We start from the raw sequence: 22,454 nt of genomic DNA on the forward strand, positions 1-22,454 counted from the left end.
CATAAAAGGGGTGTTCACTGAGATGTCATCAGGGGCTGTTCACTGTGTCTGATGTCAAAAGGGGGTGTTCACTGTGTCTGATGTCATCAGGGTGTTCACTGTCTGATGTCATCAGGGGTGTTCACCGTGTCTGATGTCATCAGAGGGTGTTCACTGTGTCTGTCAAAAGGGGGGGTTCACTGTATCTGATGTCGTCAGGGGGTGTTCACTGTATCTGATGTCATAAGGGGTGTTCGCTGTGTCTTTCAAAAGAGGGTGTTTACCATTTCGGATGTCAAAAGGGGGTGTTCACTGTGTCTGTCAAAAGGAGGTGTTCACTGTGTCTGTCAAAAGGGGGTGTTCATTGTCTGTCCAAAGGGGGTGTTCACTGTCTGATGTCGTCTGGGGGTGTTCACTGTCTGATGTCGTCAGGGGGTGTTCACTGTGTCTGATGTCATCAAGGGTGTTCAATGTGTCTGATGTCATAAGGAGGTGTTCACCATTTCAGATGTCATAAAGGGTGTTAACTGTGTCGGATGTCATGAAGAGTACATTGTGTCAGATGTCATGAAAATGTAATGAGATGGTGTTGATTGTATCAAATTTTGTAAATTGTCTAGTGCCTATAAAATCATAATGTCGTCTGATGTCGTCAGGGGGTGTTCACTGTATCTGATGTCATAAGGGGTGTTCGCTGTGTCTGATGTCATCAGGGGTGTTCCCTGTGTCTGATGTCATCTGGTGTTTTTCACTGTGTGGACTTGTCACACGGACACAAATAGCCACTTTACAGATATTTTATACATCGTCTTACGGTCTCGGTAAGGGAGGTAACTAAGATTGATAGTTGGCAGAGACAAGTTGATGTACAGCTTTTTTTTGACTGAATAAAAGATCGCGTGAGTTTTGACCTGACTTAAAGCAATTGGTACACCATATTATTTCAATAGCCAGCTGGTCCAGTATAAATATAAAATTACTTGTCCAGATCACATTTCACTAGCATTTGTCTAGTTGGCCGGCGTATTTGTCGAACCCTGGGTACCCATTTCAAAGCTTGCTTGTACTGTATGTGCTGGTATTGGTGATTCAGAAATCAACTAAGGAGACTCGCCCCCAGGCATGGGGTGACAAGAGAGAAGGAACTGCCCCAGAGCCGATGCCCATCCACCCAGACAGGCCCCACTCACAACAGTGGGAGGATAACGGCACTTCCAAGGTACTTACAGACTTTCTCAGGGATTATACTCACTTAGAAATAATGAACGTTTTTTAGATTTCCAAATCAGAGGATCACATGTTTTACTTATGAACTACCCATGAAGATCTGGGTTAGAATACATCTTCAGCAATTCCTTGTCATAAATGGCGACTAACGGGATCGAGTGGTCAGTCTTGGTGACTTGGTTGGTGCATGTTATTGTATCCCAATTGCGAAGATCAATGCATATGATGTCATTCACTAGATTGTCTGGTCGAGACTTGATTATTTACAGACAACATCATATAGCTGGAATATTGCTGAGTGAGGTGTTAAACAACAAACAAAACTTATGAGCTGTCTGTTATGACACAAAGATGGTAGACCTTCTAAACTGTGTTCTCTTCCTGCATCTGAGATGAGCCAATGTAATTTCTTTAGTCAACCAGATCAAGATCCACCTATGATCTGCCTGCTGTAGGCTTGATTTGTGACTGTCTGGTGATATGGCTGGAATATTGCTGCCTCACTATCTCCACAGGAGATAGTGTCCCATCAGACATTGCCTGAATGGTTGTTATCAGCAGGACCATACTGTGTCATGTTGCTGTGTCCACATTCTACATATGACATCAGGGGTAGAAAATTACCAAGAAAGTTTAGCACGATTAGAGATAACATATAGTAATACCCCAAAAATGTTTGAAATTCTAATCCCCCTTAGCATGCTTAGGACACTTTAAACATTAACAAAACTGGTCTGGGCTAGTGGGCTAGTGCTAATTACTATCCCTTTGAGGGGGGCACGGGTGGCCCAGTCGTCTAAGGCGCCGCGAATTACTGTGCAGAGTTGCGTCCCTTGGGCACGCCAGAAACCTATGATTGTGGGTTTGCCTCGATTATGTTTCTAGGTTTGTCAGCACCATACCCGTGCTCGTGGGTTTCATCAGGCTTTCCTCCCACATTAAGCTGACACGCTGTGATATAACTGGAATACTGTTAAAAGCGGCGTTAAACCAAACTCACTCACTCACTATCCCTTTGACATAGACAGCCTTCATGGTGATAGTGGATAGAGTCTCTGCCCAGAGAGCAGAAAGTCAGTGATTCGATCCCCGGTCGCGTCATACCAAAAGACATGAAAAGATGGCGTTTGTTGTTACCCTGTCTGGCTTGGCATTATGGGGATAAATCAAGGACTGGTTGGCTCGGCGTCAATATTCTGTGTCTGAGTGGGATATCCATGTTAAACTGCAGCATCTTTGTCAATGTGCTAGTACTGTAAAACCAAAATAAGTCTGGACAAGTACAAGCAGATGAACATGCATATGTGCATGAACGTCGCTGGCGTTCAAACCCCATTTACATCACCTGACATGTGACATATGGTCACATAGTACCATGGGATGTGACATGACTCTCCACTGAAATGATATGACAGACAATTGTAATTCCAATCTCATTAAAATCAGGTCTAAGGTCTCGCTGCCGCTAAACAAAGATCTGAGGACATCCCATTACGGGTCACGTCAGAACAAACTTTCGCGAACTTTGACCGACCAATGAAACGACTAACAAGAAGTCGACATCAGCCAATTAGAAAGCAGCTTTTTTAGACCTTTACGGCACTCGTTTCAACCTGGCAACTTCCATTTCAGACTACGCTTGAAAAATATGTTGACACAGTTCTCGATTATTATTTTGAAACTGAACAAACGAACTCTCCAGAATGTCTAATATATGGTTGCAATTGTATGGTAGTGCTTCCCACGTACTGTGCAACGCCTCCTCCATTCAAATGTTTATCCCACGGAAGTGAGAGATTGGCAATAATTTAAACGGAATTAGTCGAACGGGCCTGAACTATCGTTCTGAATACCCCGTGTTAACGTTTTCGAGGTTGCATGATTAGAAAATACATTCCGACTGTTACTTTCATGATCTGGTACGCGACGCTTTGATTGGTCGAATGAAAGGTCGTTCTGACGTGACCCATAATAGGATGTCCTCAGATCTTTGTTTAGCGATAGCGAGAACTAAGATCTGACTTTAATGAGATTGATTGTAATTCTTGAAAAGCTTGAAAATCACAAACCATTCTTGATTGATAACAGCCCAGAAAAACACTACCTGTCGACTCTTATAGACACTGTAGCAGTTTTAATCACTTTCTAGTTCTTCTACAAGAATGTGTGCAATAGCATGATAATATTGTTGAGTTGTTTGCAGAGGAGATTTCAGAAGATAATATGCTATTTCAAAAGTACTAAATAAATAATCTGTAAATCTTATATATTAGCAAGATACTTGACAGGGAAGAATTTTTAAGAATGAGCTGTATGAACCGTTTGTTACCGGGTATTATATGTTCTTAGTTTAAGATGATTTTATAACTTATTTTGTTTATAATTGTATAGGAGCCAACTATCCTGGAGGTAATGCTCACCGATTGTATTTTTTTTTCTTAAATCATCCTCTCTGCAGTCAAAGAGACATTCATTGATTCTACATACCCAGGCTATAGTGTAGAACACCTCTGATTCTCACTCTCTCTTTTTCTTCACTGTAGGAGGGGGGAGGGCAAAAGGTGGCGAAGTCTTTTAAAGAACTGTATTTTGCTGTGCAGAGTTGTGTCCCTTAGGTGTGCTAGAAACCTGTGGATTCAAATACCGGATTCAACCTGATTATGTTTCTAGATTTGGCAGCAACAGGCACATGGGTCCCATGGGTTTCACCAAAGTGATAAATGTCCAACATCTGCATCACTTGGATCCCACTGTCCCACATCAAGCTGACAAGGGGTGGTGAGGGAGCCTAGTGGTTAAAGCGTTCGCATGTCACACCGGGGGCCTGGGATCTTTTCCCAACACGTACAACGTGTGAAGCCCTTTTTTGGTGTCCTTCGCCATGGTATTGCTGAAATATTGCAAAAAGTGGCGTAAGATAATAATCACTCACTGACGCCATCTGACACCAAGGGATGGTGTGGCAGTCAGGCGAGGAGAAACCAGTACCCCATGTCTGCCCTACCTTTAAAGCCCTCTGACACCAAGGGATGGTGTAGCAGTCCGGCGAGGAGAAACCAGTACCCCATGTCTGCCCTACCTTTAAAGCCTTCAGACACCCAGGGGAGGTGTAGCAGTCCAGTCAGGAGAAACCAGTACCCCATGTCCGCCCTACCTTTAAAGCCCTCAGACACCAAGGGATGATGTAGCAGTCCGGCGAGGAGAAACCAGTACCCCATGTCCGCCCTTCCTTGAAAGCCCTCAGACACCCAGGGGTGGTGTAGCAGGTCCGGTCGGGACAAAGTTGACACTCTTAAGTATAACTGAAATACTGCACAAGGTGGCGTTAAACCAAACTCACTCACACCCCTTCACTTGTCTTTACCTTTTATTCAATCATTTCTTGAATTTCAATGTCATCTTATCATGCTTATATTTTTCATGTCCTGTATTTTGCCAATATGGCTCTACATTTTATATATTTGAAAGTAGTTACTCCTGCCTGTAGTTCTTGTAGTGGTGCTTATTTCAGTAATGGATTGTGTCCATATATATCTTTTTTATGCTCTTTCTCTTTTTCTTTTTTTTCAACATGTTTAGATGATTTTATGTAATTAATTGTAATTCTTTTTTTCAAACCATTTCGTCTTCAAGAGCTGTAAAAAGAAATATATGGGGAAAAATCACAGTGACAAAATGGTAATTGTTTGGATGAATAAGAATTTATGAACATGTGCTTTGATTATGTTCTATTATAAGTCACATCAAATGGCTCAAGCTCGTGTACCAGTGCAGGATTGCCTCCCTTTGGCATGACAGGATCCTATGATAGTTCAAGGGTCTGAGATTGTTTGATTATAATCCTTGGTATGTCAGTACCCTACGCATGCTGTAAATTGAGATGTCATTATTTGATATCTTTACGTTTGTTTACACAAAGGTAACGATGACATGATTAAACTTAATGGGGTTTTTTTAAGAATGAAACGAAAATGTAAACTTTTCAACTGTTTGTATCACTTTTTATCACTGTTGTAACTTCTCAACGTTTCTATTATGTTCACCGTCTAACTGCTACTTCTCAGTGTAGTTACTGTGTTGTCATTGGTTTGTTTTATATGCTCATTTATTTAAGTAAAGGGGATGGGGGTTAAGGGAGGTAACTCTTGCAAGGGACCTAGTTTCATTCTGACAGTACTTAGTCAAATGTGGTGGTTAGTTTTGTAGGTATATTTATTGATTTATATCCATGTTTTTTAGAATTTTTAGGGACTTCATGTTAAAGAGCATTACGTTAGTGTTTAAAAGTATCATTTTAAGTGTAGTAAGGGAGGTAACTCTTACGAGAAGTGGTCTACAGTTCAATTCAGACAGTTGTTAAATGTGGTGGTCAGTTTGCAAGGTATATTTATTAATTTCAGTGCATATGTTTTTTTGTATAATTTATTTAGGTTCATTCTAAAGTGAATTACGTCAGTGTTTAGAAATAAAGTCGCATTTTGAATGTGACCAGTTACACAAGTGATTTTTTTAGAAAATAGGAAAACTGTGTTTTCACTGTAATGACTTTAATATTTTTTGTTTTTTCTTACCTTCTCATTATGAATTTGAAATCAGAATCCTTTTGCACTGCTTCAGAAATACAGGAGAGGCTGAAGCATATTAATGATCTCCCATGTTTGTGCAAGATGGGTGTTTCAAAACACTGACTCATCGTTCCGTTGCTTGAGCTTACGTAGTCCAGGGATTTATCAAGCTTTCCAAAATAAGCGCAATTGTTCACAATTGTGACTTTCTTAAAAGTCCATATATTTTTCTTAAACTCAAGGATATTTTTATATTTCATTGAGTGCACAAATGTAAAACTAAAGATTAAAGACTCTTCTTGTTTATGAAATGTAAGCCAATCCTTCACAGTAGGTATTGCTATTATACCATAACTTGCTTTTTCAATTTTGGAATTTTGGGACAGACTTCTCTGGGCCTCTTGGCCTCTGAGCAGATGTAGAGAAATCCCTGTAGTCCATTGTAGTCAGAAGAAAATGATGTATTTCAGGATTTATTATTCCCTGGACATGCAGCATTAACATGATCAACACTTGTTTTAATATTAGAATCATATAAAATATATAACATAAGTCAGATACATACTGTAGTAATATTATTGTTAATTTTTGTGTCATATCTGCAATCTGTCTGCAATATACCAAAGGGTCACATTCAGCTAAATGTTTGTCGTTCTATAATTACTTCACTTTTCCCTTATAAGAATGTGGACCCTACTCCACGACCTAACAGAATCAGCCAGGATTATAAAAAAGAGTATCCGAGTATTGAGATTGAGGGGCGTCGTACCATCAAGAGGAAGAACTCTATTCCAGAGAAGAAGAAGAACATCGAGAATGTCAAGCTAGAAGGAGAAGAGGTTAGATTTATGAAATATCTGAAATCGTATGTGAGATGGTCTTTGAAAATGATTTTCCTTTGGTGTTGAGGTAACAATTCTGTTTGTGTTACATGAATCAAAAGGCCAGGAATGTTTTCAGCAGGCTGTAGCAATAGCCTCTGGTCTACTGCCATCATATAGCTGGAATATTGCCGAGGGGGACGTTAAACAAAATACACTCTTAGTCTACTTGCCTGGGTCTCTGTCCACAAAATCATCGTGGCGCTAAAATAATTGTACCTCCCATACTTTGATAAAGTCGTTGCGATACAGTCACTTTGTGAAACAAGGCCCGAACCTGTCTTTCTGATACTTCTGCAGTAGAGTTTAGTGTTACTATCTGGATAAGCTGAGTGAAATAACCAAACTGAAACAAATTTTACTTAATCGATTTCAAGTTTTGTTTAGTGATGCATTCAGCTATGTTCCATCTACATGTATATCCACGTGATCTTTAAATAACAGAGTCAAGCAGTGATTGATATGAGCACTGTCAGTGCCTTCAGCATGTTCCAGGAACGATGACATGCAATCAACCAAGTCATCGAGTCTGATCATTTAAAGCCCCTCGTGACCAGCATAAGACCAATTCCAACCCATACCAACTTATCTCAGTCAACCCAGCTGTAGAAGGCAGTGTTTCTCTTTACCAGTAATTACCAGTTTATTTCTGGTAAACTTAGGCTTAGATCGGTAATTCATGTGACTGTCAGTCCCTGTGGACTGGCAAATAAAGTACAAAGCATCAGTGATAATCAGTAAAGTAATCTCAAACCAAAATGAGAATATTCCCGGAGATAAAGAGAAAATATGTGACTGAACTTTATGTCAATGACATGTAAATCTCACTAAGTTGCTTCAGAGATGATGTCATTGAATTTGTGAACCATGAACGTAGATGATTTTGAAAGAATTAAAACTAGACAAAAATTTGGGGAGGACTGGTAATTTCGCGAGATGCCAGTCCAATAGGACTGGCAGTTTCAAAAGCCAGCAGGAACACTGGAAGGGTACGAAAACGGATAGTGTTGAAAACTGTGATCAAGGTGCCTCTGTCTGTGCCATCTCAGTCAACCCAACTGTAGAAGGGGTCCTCTAGAAGTTGAGGTTGTCATGTTGGGTATGACTGTATGTTCTGGTATACCTCCAGGGTCGTTTGATAACATTTCTTTGCTGATTGCATCTGGTCTGTAAGTGTTCTGTTGGGGATGTGTACACTGTGATGTTCTTACAAGAATATTATTGCTGTAGTGGTGAACTTGTTTCAATAATTTGAACGCTGTGTCCATACAGGAAGTGGACAGTGAGGACGAGTGGGCCGTGGTGATCGAGACAACGGACCAGGAGGGCGACCCGGACGTTGCCCTTCAGTTCCTCCAGGACACAAAGTTCATCTCCAAGTTGGACGCTCGGCTCAAGAGCAGCTCGGCTCAAGTCCAGGACGGAATGCTTGAGGGAGCAGCCAGACTCAGGACAGCCTTACGGGTCCTCACAAACCTTGTCACACTCAAATGGTGAGAAGGAAACAAACATTGTTTGGTAACTGTTATTTAGATTAGGAGATAAACCTACTTTGGAACCAAACGCGCAGCATGAGGTTTCAAATGTTAAATTTAGCGCGGTTAAATTTACAGGTAACCTAGCTCAACATTGAAAACACAGTATGTTTATCATCTTTATGTCCATTCTACCATGACTTAATAAAATGCGAACTCTTTGATGCTAGCACATATATTGAGTGAAGCGGCATGGGTTGAGTCCAGTGTTTTGAGTGGGCTGACAATCTGAATTACGGAATCACTGACAACAGCCTGTGAACAAAATATGGTGCTGTATATGCTCAAGCAGTTTGTTAACAAAGTAATTCTTCACTCAAACATATGACAGGCATTGAAAACATATAAGCACAGCAACTTGGTAAGCTAACATGAGGTGGGCATCCCTAAAGAACGCGAAGCAAGCTTTGCAAGGTTTTCGTTCTACACATGACGTCACCATTATGACGTCATGTCGCTCGTTATGACATAAAAGATATGATGTCATAGACCTATATGGAAAAGCTCCAAATTCCAAGCTCTCTGTTTGTGCCAAAATGTAAATACATTCTCTTTGTAGATTCCTATCGTGTTTTCTGCACGAAATGTATTTCCACTTATCCTTTGAATATTGTAGTAACCGCAACCATGCATTTTGTAACCTATAATTGTATATATAGTTAATTAAATATGCCTACCGACAATGACTGAAAAAAAGTACTATTCTATTAATATTAGCTTCCGCAGTGATGCGGCCGTCAAACCAGCTGTTTCAATCAGAAGGAGTTTATTGTGATTTAATAGCCTCTGATTGACCAATCAGGATCAAGTAATTTCCTAATTCATCGTAGAATGTAGCAATACTTGTGTTTTGTAATAGAAATGTTTGTGATATCACATCATGAGAATGAAAAATGCCTTTAAACATTTGTTAAAAAGGGAAACATTCTTCGTTGTTTTGATGAAGAGACGGGAATCATTCCTTGCATTCCTTAGGAATACCAGTACGTTTGGTAGGCATGATGCTTCACGCTGCCTCATTTCCTTCGTCCCATACGTCTTATAAGGCTACACTGCTATTTTCTGTTTTATTCACAGAATCAATGAACCAGAGCCAAAATCCACAATCAGAATATAAGGCTAAATAAATAAATAATAGTCTTGGTTCTCAGGCACCGCCCACATCATCATAAAGTTCGCCACACGTTTCATTTTTATTTCCATTTTTTTTAAATCCTTTAGCCAAAAACTGTATTCCAGTATTTTACTCATCAAGGAATACATTTATGTAGGGAGGCCCTTTCACTGATAGTGCACAACTGTTTATCTGGCCACACAACTGTTTATTTAGTTACTTACTAGTTTAGAAGAGGCAACTCGATTGAGTAGTCAGGCTATGGCCTTGGTTGATTTCGTGTCATTGTACCCCGACAGTATGGGATGTTGCTCATAGAGTCATAATATCAATCACTGGATTGTCTGTCCTGGACTAGATTATTCACAGACTGGTGTGATATTGTTGGAATATTACTGACTGCAGCATTAATCAAGAAACAAACATTGTTATTTTGTACATCTCGTGTTTCAGCGACGTGTTCAAGGTTCTGTCATTTGTCAAGTCCATGTCCGTGCCAGGCCAAGTGTTTGATATCCTCACCCAGATCTTGGAAAAACCCAAAGTCAAACAGGTACAATATTGTCTTGGTCAGAAGTCAAACTTGATCTGCTAAAATTCTTGATGTATGAGTGAGTGGGTGAGTGAGTTGGGTTTAACGCCGCTTCTATCAGCAGCAATTACATCACGGCGTGTCAGCTTAATGTGGGAGGAAAGCCTGAAGTGATGCAGGTCTTAAATGTTTACCTGCTGGTTAAACCCACGAGGACGGATATGGTGCTGACAAACCCAGAAACATAATCGGAGCGAACCAGGATTCAAACCAACAATCATAGGTTTGGATGGATGGATGGATAGATGGCCAGAATAACACACTGAGTGACAGTTTTCTTCCGATAGGTAGAATACTACTTTTTTGCAATGCGAGTATAATGTTGTGTGTTGCTACAGCAACCCTGGTGCCAGCAGATCCTGATAGACCTGGTCATCACGGTCAATGCCTACTTTGCCAGCGAGATCAGCTGGAGTGACAGGGTCGGCAAGGAAGTGTAAGTACAAATAGATTACTTCAGCTATGCTTGAGACGATTATGCCCACTCAAACAACCACTCAATAAACATTCATCTAACCAACCACACAACCAACCACTCAGCTAACCAACCTACCATTCACTCAACCATTTACACAACGAAAAACACTCAACCAACCAACTGCTCATTCAACCAATAAAGTATACACTCAACCAACCTGCCTCTCCCTCATTCAACCAACTCCTTAACTAACCAACCAATCTCTCAACCATTGAAACAAACACTCAACGATCCACTTAACTAACCAACAGATCTCTCAAACATTGAAACAACCACTCAACCAACTCCTTAACTAACCATCCAATCTCTCAACCATTGAAACAACCACTCAACGAACCACTTAACTAACCAAACAAACACCCACTCAACCAACCAACTTCTCCACTATCCCACCAACCACTAAATCACTGAACCAGCAAATGTGTGTATTCTCCAGAGCCCAGGAATTCCTGTCCAACATGCTGCAGTTCCTGGGGCTGGTGCCGAAGCTGCTGTCTCTCCAGATAGATGAGGATCTGAGACTCCGGGAACAAACCCTGCTGGTCAGTACTTTGGGTGACTATTGGTCCGGAAATCACTATTGCAATAACTGTTGATGTTGAAAGAAACTATTCTGATAACTGTTGATATTGAAAGAAACTATTCTGATAACTATTGATATTGAAATAAACTATTGCAATAACTATTGATATTGAAAGAAACTATTGCAATAACTATTGATATTGAAAGAAACTATTGCAATAACTATTGATATTGAAAGAAACTATTGCGATAAATATCGATAGTTTTCAGTGCATCATTTCATATGGATTTTAGAGTTGAATTAAACCTTGGAACTGAAGTTTCCCTTGACTGTGATAACCACAACAACAAATAAAAAGTAAAGTTTGAGATATGACTGATTTGTTTTTTCTTTACCCTAATAATTTGAGAAAAAGAAACTTCCACATTACCATATGTAAATTATTACCACTCATGATCAAAAGAAAAACAAATTTGAGCAGCTTTGCATGTATTCTATTGAAACTGTATGATATGGTAAATACAATCGAAACAAACGTAGTCTGAAATGGAAGTCACCCGGTTGAAACAAATACCTCAAAGCTCAAGAAAGCTGCTTTCTAATTTGCTGATGTCGACTTCTTGTAAGTCCTTTCAGTGGTCGGTCAAAGGTTACGAAAGGTTGTTCTGACGTGACCCGTAATAGGATGTCCTCAGATCTTTGTTTAGCGGCAGCAAGAACTTAGATCTGATTTTAATGAGATTGATTTTCATCTTGTTGGCAAAGTTTACATAAGTGTCAACAATGGACAAGTTGAATTGAAATTATGAAATTAGCTGTTACCTGTGATTGAAAAAGTGAAACTCTTTGTGACCAGTTTCCTGTATATAATGTGTCTATTACTTCATCCTTTGTGACCAAAACAACCTCCAACAAAATACAAAGTTGTCAAAGTTGCGCAGGGGGAGATTTTTATTCAGGTTCATAACCAATTACAGATGAAAGAATGTGTGCAATATATAGAGGATATTATATGAATGTTCATGTCATACTATGTTTATGACACCAGTGTCTAATACCGGAATTTAGGCACAAGTGTCGTAAACATAGTATGACTTGAACACGTAATAATGTTCTATTTATAACCAAAGACGATACATATGTACACAGGTGAATTTTATTGTTTACCTATAAGGATTGCAAGTCGCAACAGCAGCTGAATCACAATAAGTGGAATGACGTCTACAATCTTCAGCTATGATGCCGTTTCTAGTGTGACGTCATTCCGACCTCACGTCACAATAAGATTCGAATGACGTCAACAATGCCGTGCAGATGACGTAAACAACACACTGTTGTCTCATGACGTGATATGACCCTAGGGCACATATGATTGTGGTATATATCACAGTACATTAATCATGATTGCAATAAATTGCGATACGAAATTCAGGCCAGTAGTCATCACCACCATACAGAATAACATGGGAGTCCGCACCATGTTGCAACAGTAAATTGGATTTACCGTATTCGACGTAATAAGCGCCCAGGACGCTCTCAAAATTAGAAATAGGGGCTCTTATTAGAATATTATTTTGTCGAAAAAAAAGTTGCAGGGTAAATTTTGTGGTTTATACTGACAGCCTGAAATGTTTATATACGAGAGATATATTTTGTATATATAATTGCCCATAATTAAGGGTCCAAATAACACACGAGTGTGTATCATACACGAATAAATATGTATTGTGTACATTGATCAATCGGAAAGTGTGCTAATGGGGATTGTTCACTAGCCAATATATCAGCAAATATCGCTGTGGGCGCTTATTAGAGCGGGGCGCTTATTAAGTCGAATACGGTACTCACTTATTCATCTCAACTCTTGATGTTAGTACATCCCCCTCGTGTCTGCTTCTTCCCACAGTGTACAGTGTATCTGAGTGAGGCGATGGACAGGAAGTGTCTAGGAATTGCCAACCAGTATTTTCTAGCAGTCGCCTCTAAACACACTGCCACCATTGACAAGCTGCTGGACTGTACCCATGCAGACCCTCCAGCCCTGAAGAAACTCACAGGTAGGACATGCAGCTCACCTCCTCCAACAAGAAAAGTTGGTAGACGTTGTGGCACGTGGTCCTGTGAACAGACAGGTCACAAACCAACAGGGTTGATTGTGGAAAGTAGTTGGATGGGTTACTGATATTTTCAAGGGCTTCTGTCCTGCCCCACACTATCACATGTAACACATGTGGCGTCTCCTTGGGCAAGTGACTTTGTTTGAATATGCCTCAGTGTTCACCCAGCAGTGACTGGGTACCCGGTAGGATGAGATGTGACTGTTTACCTTCTAGGCAGATGAATTGAATACTTCCCAGGGAGCTGAGAATGAAAATCAAGATCACTATGATTCAATGACTGGGGTAATAATGTAGCACCTTGAGCATGCTCTAGGGTGTGGGTTTGGCGCATTATAATTATTTACATTATTACTGTCGAATTCACATCCTCGATTTGCCAACTCATATTTATGGGTAAACTGGTTGTAGTTTGTCAGAGATATAATATGTGAACAGGTGATTATAATTTCAGTTCTCCTCTGAGGAACTTTCCTTTTTTCCAGGAAAGTGATACTCCAGGGCCCGCTTGCACAAAGCGATCTTAGAGCTAAGATTATCGTAACTCCCATACTTTAACATAGGCTTACAATAGTCGTAACACTAAGATCACTTTGTGCAAGTGGGCCCAGGTTAGAATAGGCCCCCAGCAATCTATGTTTGTCGTACATGGTGGCTAAATCAGAACTCCAGATAAATTTGAGGAATTGAGTTTTTACTTGATGGTTTCTATTTTAATTAGTTTATTACATGTTTTATTGGGTAACCAATATTTTTTCACTCATCTATTCATCACTCTTTGGGGGTTTTCCCAAAATGAGTAAACATTTTGAGATTTTAAAAAAAATGAAATTATGTTTTAGATGTATATAACGGTTCTAAATATAGGCTGGACTCGGAAAGTAAATTAGCTTGTAATTGTGTTTCGGAAATTAGCTCTGTTGTACAGATGCTGAAAAAGCTTTATTGGGTATTTACACATGCTGTTTTTATACATTTGAGTTTTTCATAAAAGACATGCGTTTCTGTATGCAAGTTAATTAAAAATAATTGGGTTTTGAATATTTTGGGGGTGGTATTTTACGCAAATACGCTGCTTATCTGTAGCTCTGGCTTCATGGATGTGGGGCCTGTTCCACAAAGCCATCTTAGCGCTAAGGTGATTGTAACTCCCATACTTTAACACTGGCTTACGATAGTCGTAGCACAAAGATCACTTTGTGGAAGGGTGCCCCAGGAGGTCAGATTCAGTGATTTGGTTGATTGTGTGTCATAATTCCCACATGGGATGGGATGGGCTGTTATTCATGATATCACTTGTTTGTTGTTCAACACCACACTGAGCAATATTCCAGACGTAACCGCAGCCTGTAAATAATCAATTCAACTCCAGAAAAGACAGTGATTGACATTTGAGCAACATCCCATACTGTCAGTGTACATCCAGTTCACCAAGTCCGACACACAATACACAATGCTGGGGACCTATTCTAACCCTGAACCTGCCAGCTCCAGGCAACCTAACACTGACAGTCTGCTGTTGATAACACCTGCATTCGTCAGTTAGACAAATAAATCATTTTCATTACTCAGTCATGCAACCCTGCATGAAGATCTGTTTCAGAAATAGGTCTTCAGCAACCCATGCTTGTTATAAGAGGAGACTAAGGTGATCGGGTTGACAGGCTTGCTGACTTTGTTGTTGCATGTCATCGTATCCCAAATGCATAGATGTCAATCACTCAATTGTCTGGTCTGGATTTTATTATTTACAGACTGTCGTCATGTAACTGGAATATTGCTGAGTGTGTCATTAGACCACAAACAGTCATTCAAACTTATGACTATGTATTACCTGTTCTTTGCAGAGCTAGCGGAGGGTGACGAGGAGGCTGCCGCTGACCGCTACGAGCACCTGATCCACTTGTCTGTGGGCAGTCTCTCATCCCTCGTCTTCGTGGTGCTCGAGGCGCAGGAGGGAGTGGACGGCAAAAGAAAGGTGGGAGTACAAGCAATAGAGAATATGGTTAGATTAGAACTTGGTAAATGAGGAAATTATGATGGTGTGAAAAATAATTGGAAAATCGTGAATGAGTAAATGTTGCAGGCAAAGTACACAACAGTTTCATGGAAGCCTGTGGCAGCATCAGCAACGTTTTGTTTATTGTTTTGCCCACAGATTGCCCACTACCTGGGAGAGAAGTTTGCCACTGCTGGCTTTGAGGGGTCTGCTGATGAATTCCTCCTACTGTTACGACACCCGTCTGCCTGTAGCACCATCCTCAAGGTGAGGGATCAACTTACCATTCATAGCTGTGGGCAAAACTTCCTAAAACAGATATAAATGATCTTATCATACCTTCATGTCAGAATGATGAAATCTGATTGGTCCACGTGATCTTGATAAAATACTGTCTATCCTGTCATGGAGGGAAACAAATTTCTCAGCAGGTGAATAAATCCCTTATACCCCGTCATGAGCAAGTCAGGCTGCACGTGGATTTCTGAGTGGCAGATTAAATACATAATACCCCGTTTTGATGCAAACAGACACACGCTTTTTCCGAGTAAATATAAGTCACCTCAGCTTAATCAAAACAGCTGTGTTCCATCAATTTTGAATTTGTTTTAATTCTTTACAATATCATATTAAAACATGTCGGAAAGATATATTTGTTGTACAGAGATCAAGATCATGTTTTTTGTCAAAGTTTTACTCAGTGTTTTAATCAGTGGTCCATGGGACTAGATCTATGACCTATCAAAGACCTCACCATAAGTCATCTTGTGAATAGTTTCGTATGGCATTGAGGTTGAACCTATACAGAGGTCAATTGAATGGTACAGGGGTTTATATAGACGTGCTCTGAGACCAATATTCAGCCCAGGGACTACGGCAAATGTCAGTAAACATTTCCAACTTGGAATAAAAGAATTGTCCATGAATGTTGTTCAACTTGTTTTAAGGTTTTGTAGAGGTGACTTTTCGCAGTTAACAGGACCAATAAGAGAAAGATAATTACTGGTAATTTTTTAATTATTGCATTTGATTGGAACAGTTTCTCAATTTGCTTGGCAAACGTGCTTACATTGGAATTCTGACCCGTGAAGATCCGGGGTAGAATACTTCTTCAGCAACCCATGCTTGTCGTAAGAGGCGACTAACGGGATCGGGTGGTCAGGCTCACTGACTTGGTTGATGCATGTCATCGTATCCCTATTGCCTGGATCCATGCTCATGATGTCAATCACTGGTCTGTCTGGTCCAGACTGGATTCTTTACAGACAGCCGTCATATAGCTGGAATATTGCTGAGTGCAGCGTTAAACAACAAGCAAAGACAAAGACATTGGAATTCTAGATAAATCCTTGCAGGATTGTTTCATGAGAAGAGTTCTGTGTTTGCAGGTGGTGTACAACTGCTGCCAGACCTCCCACAACTTCTGCTCCTTCATGGCCAACAACGTGCACCACATTGAGTCTCTCATCGGCATCCTCATGGGCAAGGTGAGTCACAACATCCCCACCGTCACGACAAATAGATGCGTTCTCGTGAAGATATCTTTTTATAAATGTTCACAGTTGACTTGTCGTAAGAGGCGACTAAAGGGATCGAGTGGTCAGGCTAGTTATCTTGGTTGATGCATATCATCGTATCCCACTGGATCGATGCTCATTATGTCAATCACTGGATTGTGTGGTCCAGATTCGATTATTTACAGACCGCCATCATAAAGCTGGAATATTGCTGAGTGAGCATTAAACAACAAACCAATTTTAGAATGTTCAAACTTAAGAATTTGTTTGAATTACCTGAATTGTTAGCTGAGTAAGGTTTATCATGTGAAGATGTGTTGTAATGTGTGGTAGAAGATATTGATGTGTTTCCATGTGTGATGAGGAGATGTGTGTTTGCAGGTTGAGGTGGCGGACATGGAAGTGAACACCGTGACGGAGATGGTCCTCCACTCCCTCAGCACCATCATCATACAGCTCCACACCATACCGCCTGTGTAAGACAACTTCAACGATGCTGCAGGCAGTGCTGCTCATGTTGATAAGGATGATGATGATAACGATGGAGTTTAATGATGTTACAGATGATGATGATGATGATGATGATGATGATGATGATGAAGATTATGAAGATTATGATCATATGATGATATGATATGATGATGATGATGATGATGAAGATTATGATCATATGATGATGATGATGATGATGATGATGATGATGATGGAGGTTGTGCCAGCATTAAGACTGAATGCATGACACTTTTTTGTGGATAACAGGAGAGAAGCCAATTAAGTACACTGAAGGTGTGCTCAGTGTTCCACCTGGTGAAGGAGCAAGAAGTAGCTCTGAAAAGCTTTGACAAAGAATAAAATAAGTTCTTATCCATATAAAAGTGTCATGTATTAATGTTCTTCCAACTTCTAAGTTCCTAACAAAGACAACAATAAGACTAATTCCAAATTAAGGCCACTGTAACTTAAGATCAACAAGCTAAGTCTAGTTCCCTGACATTAAATGACTAACTTATGTTTTCAGGATAGCGGACACTGCTGGCATGATGGTGTCGTTCTTCCTGGACTCCACTGTAGCCAGTCACACAGTGAGTGCATTGTGCAGGAGTTCAAACACCTGCTGGTCTGTTGTTTATTTAAAGGGGCAGGGATGGTAGCCTCGTGGTTAAAGCTCATTTCTTGTGTCCCCCACTGTCATATTGCTGGAATATTACTAAAAGTGGCATAAAACCATACTCACTCACTCACTGTTTATTTAAAGGGGCAGTGTGGTAGCCTACTGGTTAAAGCTCTTCATGCCGAAGACCCAGGTTTGATTCCCCACATGGGTACAATGTGTGAAGCCTATTTCTAGTGTCCCACACCGTGATATTGATGGAATATTGCTAAAAGTGGCATAAAATCATACTCACTCACTCACTGTTTATTTAAAGCAACATGGAATAATGATTGTGTGGTCCAGGTTGGTGTGCCCCTGATTCCAGGCTTAAGATCCACTCTGTCTGTGCCTCAGCACCTTTCCCATGCTCCGCGGTTAGACTATATGGTATACAGCTACGCATGCTCAGACTTGTGTTATTTTGGCCCTTTCTTCCAACTTAAAACTGACAAGAAGTGATTTTGCTGGATATATTTTACATTAGGATATTCTGGAACAAATTCTTGATTTTCTGTCCATGACTATGAAGTAATATAACCCCCAACATGTAATATTTCTGAGATACTGTTCAATGCAGCGTTAAACCCAACTCACTGACAAAATTTAGTAAATAAGGAGATGTTTGAAAAGTTTTGCAACCAAATAAGTACACTTCTATCAAAGTCTGTACTAACAAACATTTTAAATTGGATGTGTTAATGATGAGGCCTCACCAGATACTCAGAACACAGCCACGGAATAGGAACCTATTGACCCGTTATGCTTGTTGCTTGTAGGCTGCGGCGGCGCTGTTGTTCAGTCAGATGGTGTACTGTGGTGTGTCCGTGGAGGTGCAGCCCGAGGACATGCTGCAGGCGTGTCTGTCAGTCTTCACGGACCTAGCTCAGGTGGGTTGCTGAGGCCGGTAGAAACAGTCTTCACTGACCTAGCTCAGGCGGGTTACTGAGGTCTGTGGTAACTAGGTCTTCATGGACCTAGCTCAGGCGGGTTGCTGAGGCCTGTAGAAACTAGGTCTTCACGGACCTAGCTCAGTTTGGTTACTGAGGCCTGTAGTAATGTGGCCTTCATGGACCTAGCTCAGGTGGGTTACTGAGGTCTGTAGTAAAAAGGTGTTCACTGACCTAGCTCAGGTGGGTTACTGAGGTCTATAGTAACTAGGTTACTATTCAGGTGGGTTGCTGATGCCTGTAGTAAATAGGTCTTCACTGACCTAGCTCAGGTGGGTTACTGAGGCCTATAGTAACTAGGTTACTATTCAGGTGGGTTGCTGATGCCTGTAGTAAATAGGTCTTCACTGACCTAGCTCAGGTGGGTTACCAAGGTCTATAGTAACTAGGTTACTATTCAGGTGGGTTGCTGATGCCTGTAGTAAATAGGTCTTCACTGACCTAGCTCAGGTGGGTTACTGAGGCCTATAGTAACTAGGTTACTATTCAGGTGGGTTGCTGATGCCTGTAGTAAATAGGTCTTCACTGACCTAGCTCAGGTGGGTTACTGAAGCCTATAGTAACTAGGTTATTATTCAGGTGGGTTGCTGATGCCTGTAGTAAATAGGTCTTCACTGACCTAGCTCAGGTGGGTTACTGAGGCCTATAGTAACTAGGTTACTATTCAGGTGGGTTGCTGAGGCCTGTAGTAATGTGGTCTTCACAGACCTAGCTCAGTTGGGTTACTGAGGCCTGTAGTAACTAGGTCTTCATGGACCGAGGTCTGTTGGGTTTCTGAGGCAAGTAGTTTGTGATTGATGTCGCAAGCTCCGACGTTCATACAGTTTGGCCCTCACTCTATGAAGGTTCATACTCCATTGAGCTCACACAAAGTGAAGGTCAATTCTTAATTGAACAACAACAACAAAAATGGAAAAAAACAAAACTGCACGCCAACACTATATTTTCAAAAGTCATTGCCTGAGAACCAATTCTTTCATTTTTTTTAAGCCATAGTAGCCTAATGTCTTACTATGTTCCAAGGTGCAGTAATTGTGACCAGTGTGTGATACCAACAAACCTCTTATAAGAGATACCATCATGTGTTGGCAGAACATAGAGAGAGCACTGTGAATTCTGCTTTTCAGTATCAGGTTAGATTCTTCATCGTAGTGACATTTATACTTCTGTGTGTGTTCCACTAGATCTGTGTGCGATGTCCCTTTGACTATGGTGTCCTTGACGGCCTGTTGCTGCTGCTGTGTGAACTCCTAGCTCAGGTAGGTTTGTCCATCATTGCTCTATCAGTCCTGAAAAACTGCTTCCCGATAATATTACTGTATTTCAGTATTGTGGTTTTAGGCTAATCCTTTCAATGAAGCTGCAACTAAGTATTTATTCAAATTCATTGTCTCTGAGAACAAACATGTATTTAGAAGGAAGTAGATTGCAAGGGAGAAGTCCCTGAAATTGAAGCAATACATGGAGCAGACAGACTCCTTGCCATCATCACAGCTGTGAGAGTAAGTGTAAGTGTGCACACAGGTGCATACTGAGTATTGGAGGAAAGTCCTTACTGGTGGTATTTGTGGGTTGCATGAATCATAGAATACCACTCACACACCTGTCGCTATATAAGTGCAATAAACCCCACCTCACCTCACCTCACCTCACCTATCCTCACCTAACCTCACCTCATCCCAACAGAACACCACATGCCTCATTTCGCCTCTCCTTGCCTCACCTCACCTCACCTCACCTCACCTCACCTCACCTCACCTCACCCCAACATAACATCACAACACACACCTTGCCTCGCCTTGCCTCGCCTTGCCTTGCCTTGCCTTGCCTTGCCTTGCCTTGCCTTGGCCTTGCCTCACCTCACCTCACCTCATCTCACCCCAACATAACACAACACCACACACCTTGCCTTGCCTTGCCTTGCCTTGCCTTGCCTTGCCTTGCCTTTGCCTTGCCTCACCTCACCTCACCTCATCTCACCCCAACATAACACAACTCCACACACCTTGCCTTGCCTTGCCTCGCCTTGCCTTGCTTGCCTTGCCTTGCCTCGCCTCGCCTCACCTCCCCTCGCCTCGCCTCGCCTCGCCTTGCCTTGCCTTGCCTTGCCTTGCCTTGCCTTGCCTTGCCTTGCCTTGCCTTGCCTTGCCTCACCTCACCTCACCTCATCTCACCCCAACATAACACAACACCACACACCTTGCCTTGCCTTGCCTTGCCTTGCCTTGCCTTGCCTCACCTCACCTCACCTCATCTCACCCCAACATAACACAACACCACACACCTTGCCTTGCCTTGCCTTGCTTTGCCTTGCCTCGCCTCGCCTCGCCTCGCCTCGCCTCGCCTCGCCTCGCCTCGCCTTGCCTCACCTCACCTCACCTCATCTCACCCCAACATAACACAACACCACACACCTTGCCTTGCCTTGCCTTGCCTTGCCTCGCCTCGCCTCGCCTCGCCTCGCCTTGCCTTGCCTTGCCTTTGCCTCGCCTCACCTCACCTCACCTCACCTCACCCCAACATAACACCACACCACACACCTTGCCTTGCCTTGCCTTGCCTTGCCTTGCCTTGCCTTGCCTTTGCCTCGCCTCACCTCACCTCACCTCATCTCACCCCAACATAACACAACACCACACACCTTGCCTCGCCTTGCCTTGCCTTGCCTTGCCTTGCCTTGCCTTGCCTTTGCCTCGCCTCACCTCACCTCACCTCATCTCACCCCAACATAACACAACACCACACACCTTGCCTTGCCTTGCCTTGCCTTGCCTTGCCTCGCCTCACCTCACCTCACCTCACCACACTTCATCTCACTTCACTTCACCTCACCCCACCTCACCTCAACTCCCTCCACCCTGCCTCACCTCCCTCCACCCCGCCTCACCTCCCTCCACCCCGCTTCACCTCACCTTTTCAAAGCTGGCAGTGTTGTTTCAGTCGGACGTGCCGGTGGCCCAGCTGTACATTGAGAGTGGGATCTGGGGCACGCTGTGGCACCGTGTGGCCCAGGCCCTGCAGGTGCACAACCCAGAGACCAACATGCCCATCCATGACATCGAGGCCGACGGGGACTCAGCCCCCGGGTTTGTACCCCCAGACTGGGGCCTCGTGTCCCCCCAGGGGCTGATGGCAGCACTGCAGATGGCTGTCTCGGTCTTTGCTAAGGTAATGTAGACCTGTGTTACACTTGATCTCTGTTCATGGTAGAAAGTAATGAATACAATGAAACTTTCTTGATCCTGACTACAAAACCTAGCAAATTCCCCTAGATCAACCAATGTGGAGATAAATGAATCATCACATTATTGTGGTGTGGAGTTATGTCCCTTTGTCTACAGGGATTCATCAAGGACTGCTCAGATGTCAGTGCAGCTAATGTCAGTACGAATTCCCAAATAGGAATTACAAAATTCCCATTTAATGGTATTATCTTAAACAATGATGTGGTCAGGATCAGTGACTTGGTTTATTAGGTCTCACTGTACCCTGACATCATGGAACATTGCTTATGATATCAATCACTGGTTTGTCTGGTCCAGACTTGATTATGTAGGCTGTCATCAACTGTAATAAATGTTGCTGATTACGACATTGAACAAACTGACAATGTATTTTCAAGGATGAGAATTTTCTGCAGATTTACTGAATTCTGTGGATCTGTCAGTGGTCACATGTTGCATGAATTTTGCCTCCGCGGCCTAGTGGTAGAGCGTCCACCAGGAGAGAGGAAGGTCTGGGGTTCGATCCCGGGCCACGTCATACCAAAAGACATTAAAAGATGGTACTTGTTGTTACCCTGTCTGGCGCTTAGCATTAAGGAGATA

The 22,454-nt window shown here is 42.0% G+C and overlaps 1 protein-coding gene across 3 annotated transcripts in view; it reads left to right on the forward strand.

Annotated features, from left to right (window-relative positions):
• LOC124153004 (serine/threonine-protein kinase 36-like) overlaps positions 1-22,454 on the forward strand; it is a 50,351-nt gene that overhangs the window by 11,494 nt on the left and 16,403 nt on the right. Inside the window, exons 9-24 of one of the 3 annotated variants that reach the window (XM_048401271.1) lie at positions 1,073-1,198; positions 3,598-3,615; positions 6,455-6,610; positions 7,925-8,145; positions 9,755-9,854; positions 10,232-10,329; positions 10,808-10,913; positions 12,801-12,951; positions 14,859-14,989; positions 15,170-15,277; positions 16,399-16,497; positions 16,909-17,003; positions 17,546-17,609; positions 18,457-18,567; positions 19,812-19,886; positions 21,568-21,795. In XM_048401271.1, coding sequence (XP_048257228.1) covers positions 1,073-1,198; positions 3,598-3,615; positions 6,455-6,610; positions 7,925-8,145; positions 9,755-9,854; positions 10,232-10,329; positions 10,808-10,913; positions 12,801-12,951; positions 14,859-14,989; positions 15,170-15,277; positions 16,399-16,497; positions 16,909-17,003; positions 17,546-17,609; positions 18,457-18,567; positions 19,812-19,886; positions 21,568-21,795 — 1,887 coding nt within the window. Of the gene's footprint in view, positions 1-1,072; positions 1,199-3,597; positions 3,616-4,839; positions 4,885-6,454; positions 6,611-7,924; positions 8,146-9,754; positions 9,855-10,231; positions 10,330-10,807; positions 10,914-12,800; positions 12,952-14,858; positions 14,990-15,169; positions 15,278-16,398; positions 16,498-16,908; positions 17,004-17,545; positions 17,610-18,456; positions 18,568-19,811; positions 19,887-21,567; positions 21,796-22,454 lie in introns of all 3 variants that reach the window. The other 2 variants (XM_048401269.1, XM_048401272.1) reach the window with 2 other exon arrangements.

Source organism: Haliotis rufescens, unplaced genomic scaffold (genome assembly GCF_023055435.1).
Source record: "Haliotis rufescens isolate VD_foot unplaced genomic scaffold, xgHalRufe1.0.p SCAF_21, whole genome shotgun sequence".
NCBI lineage: Eukaryota > Metazoa > Mollusca > Gastropoda > Lepetellida > Haliotidae > Haliotis > Haliotis rufescens.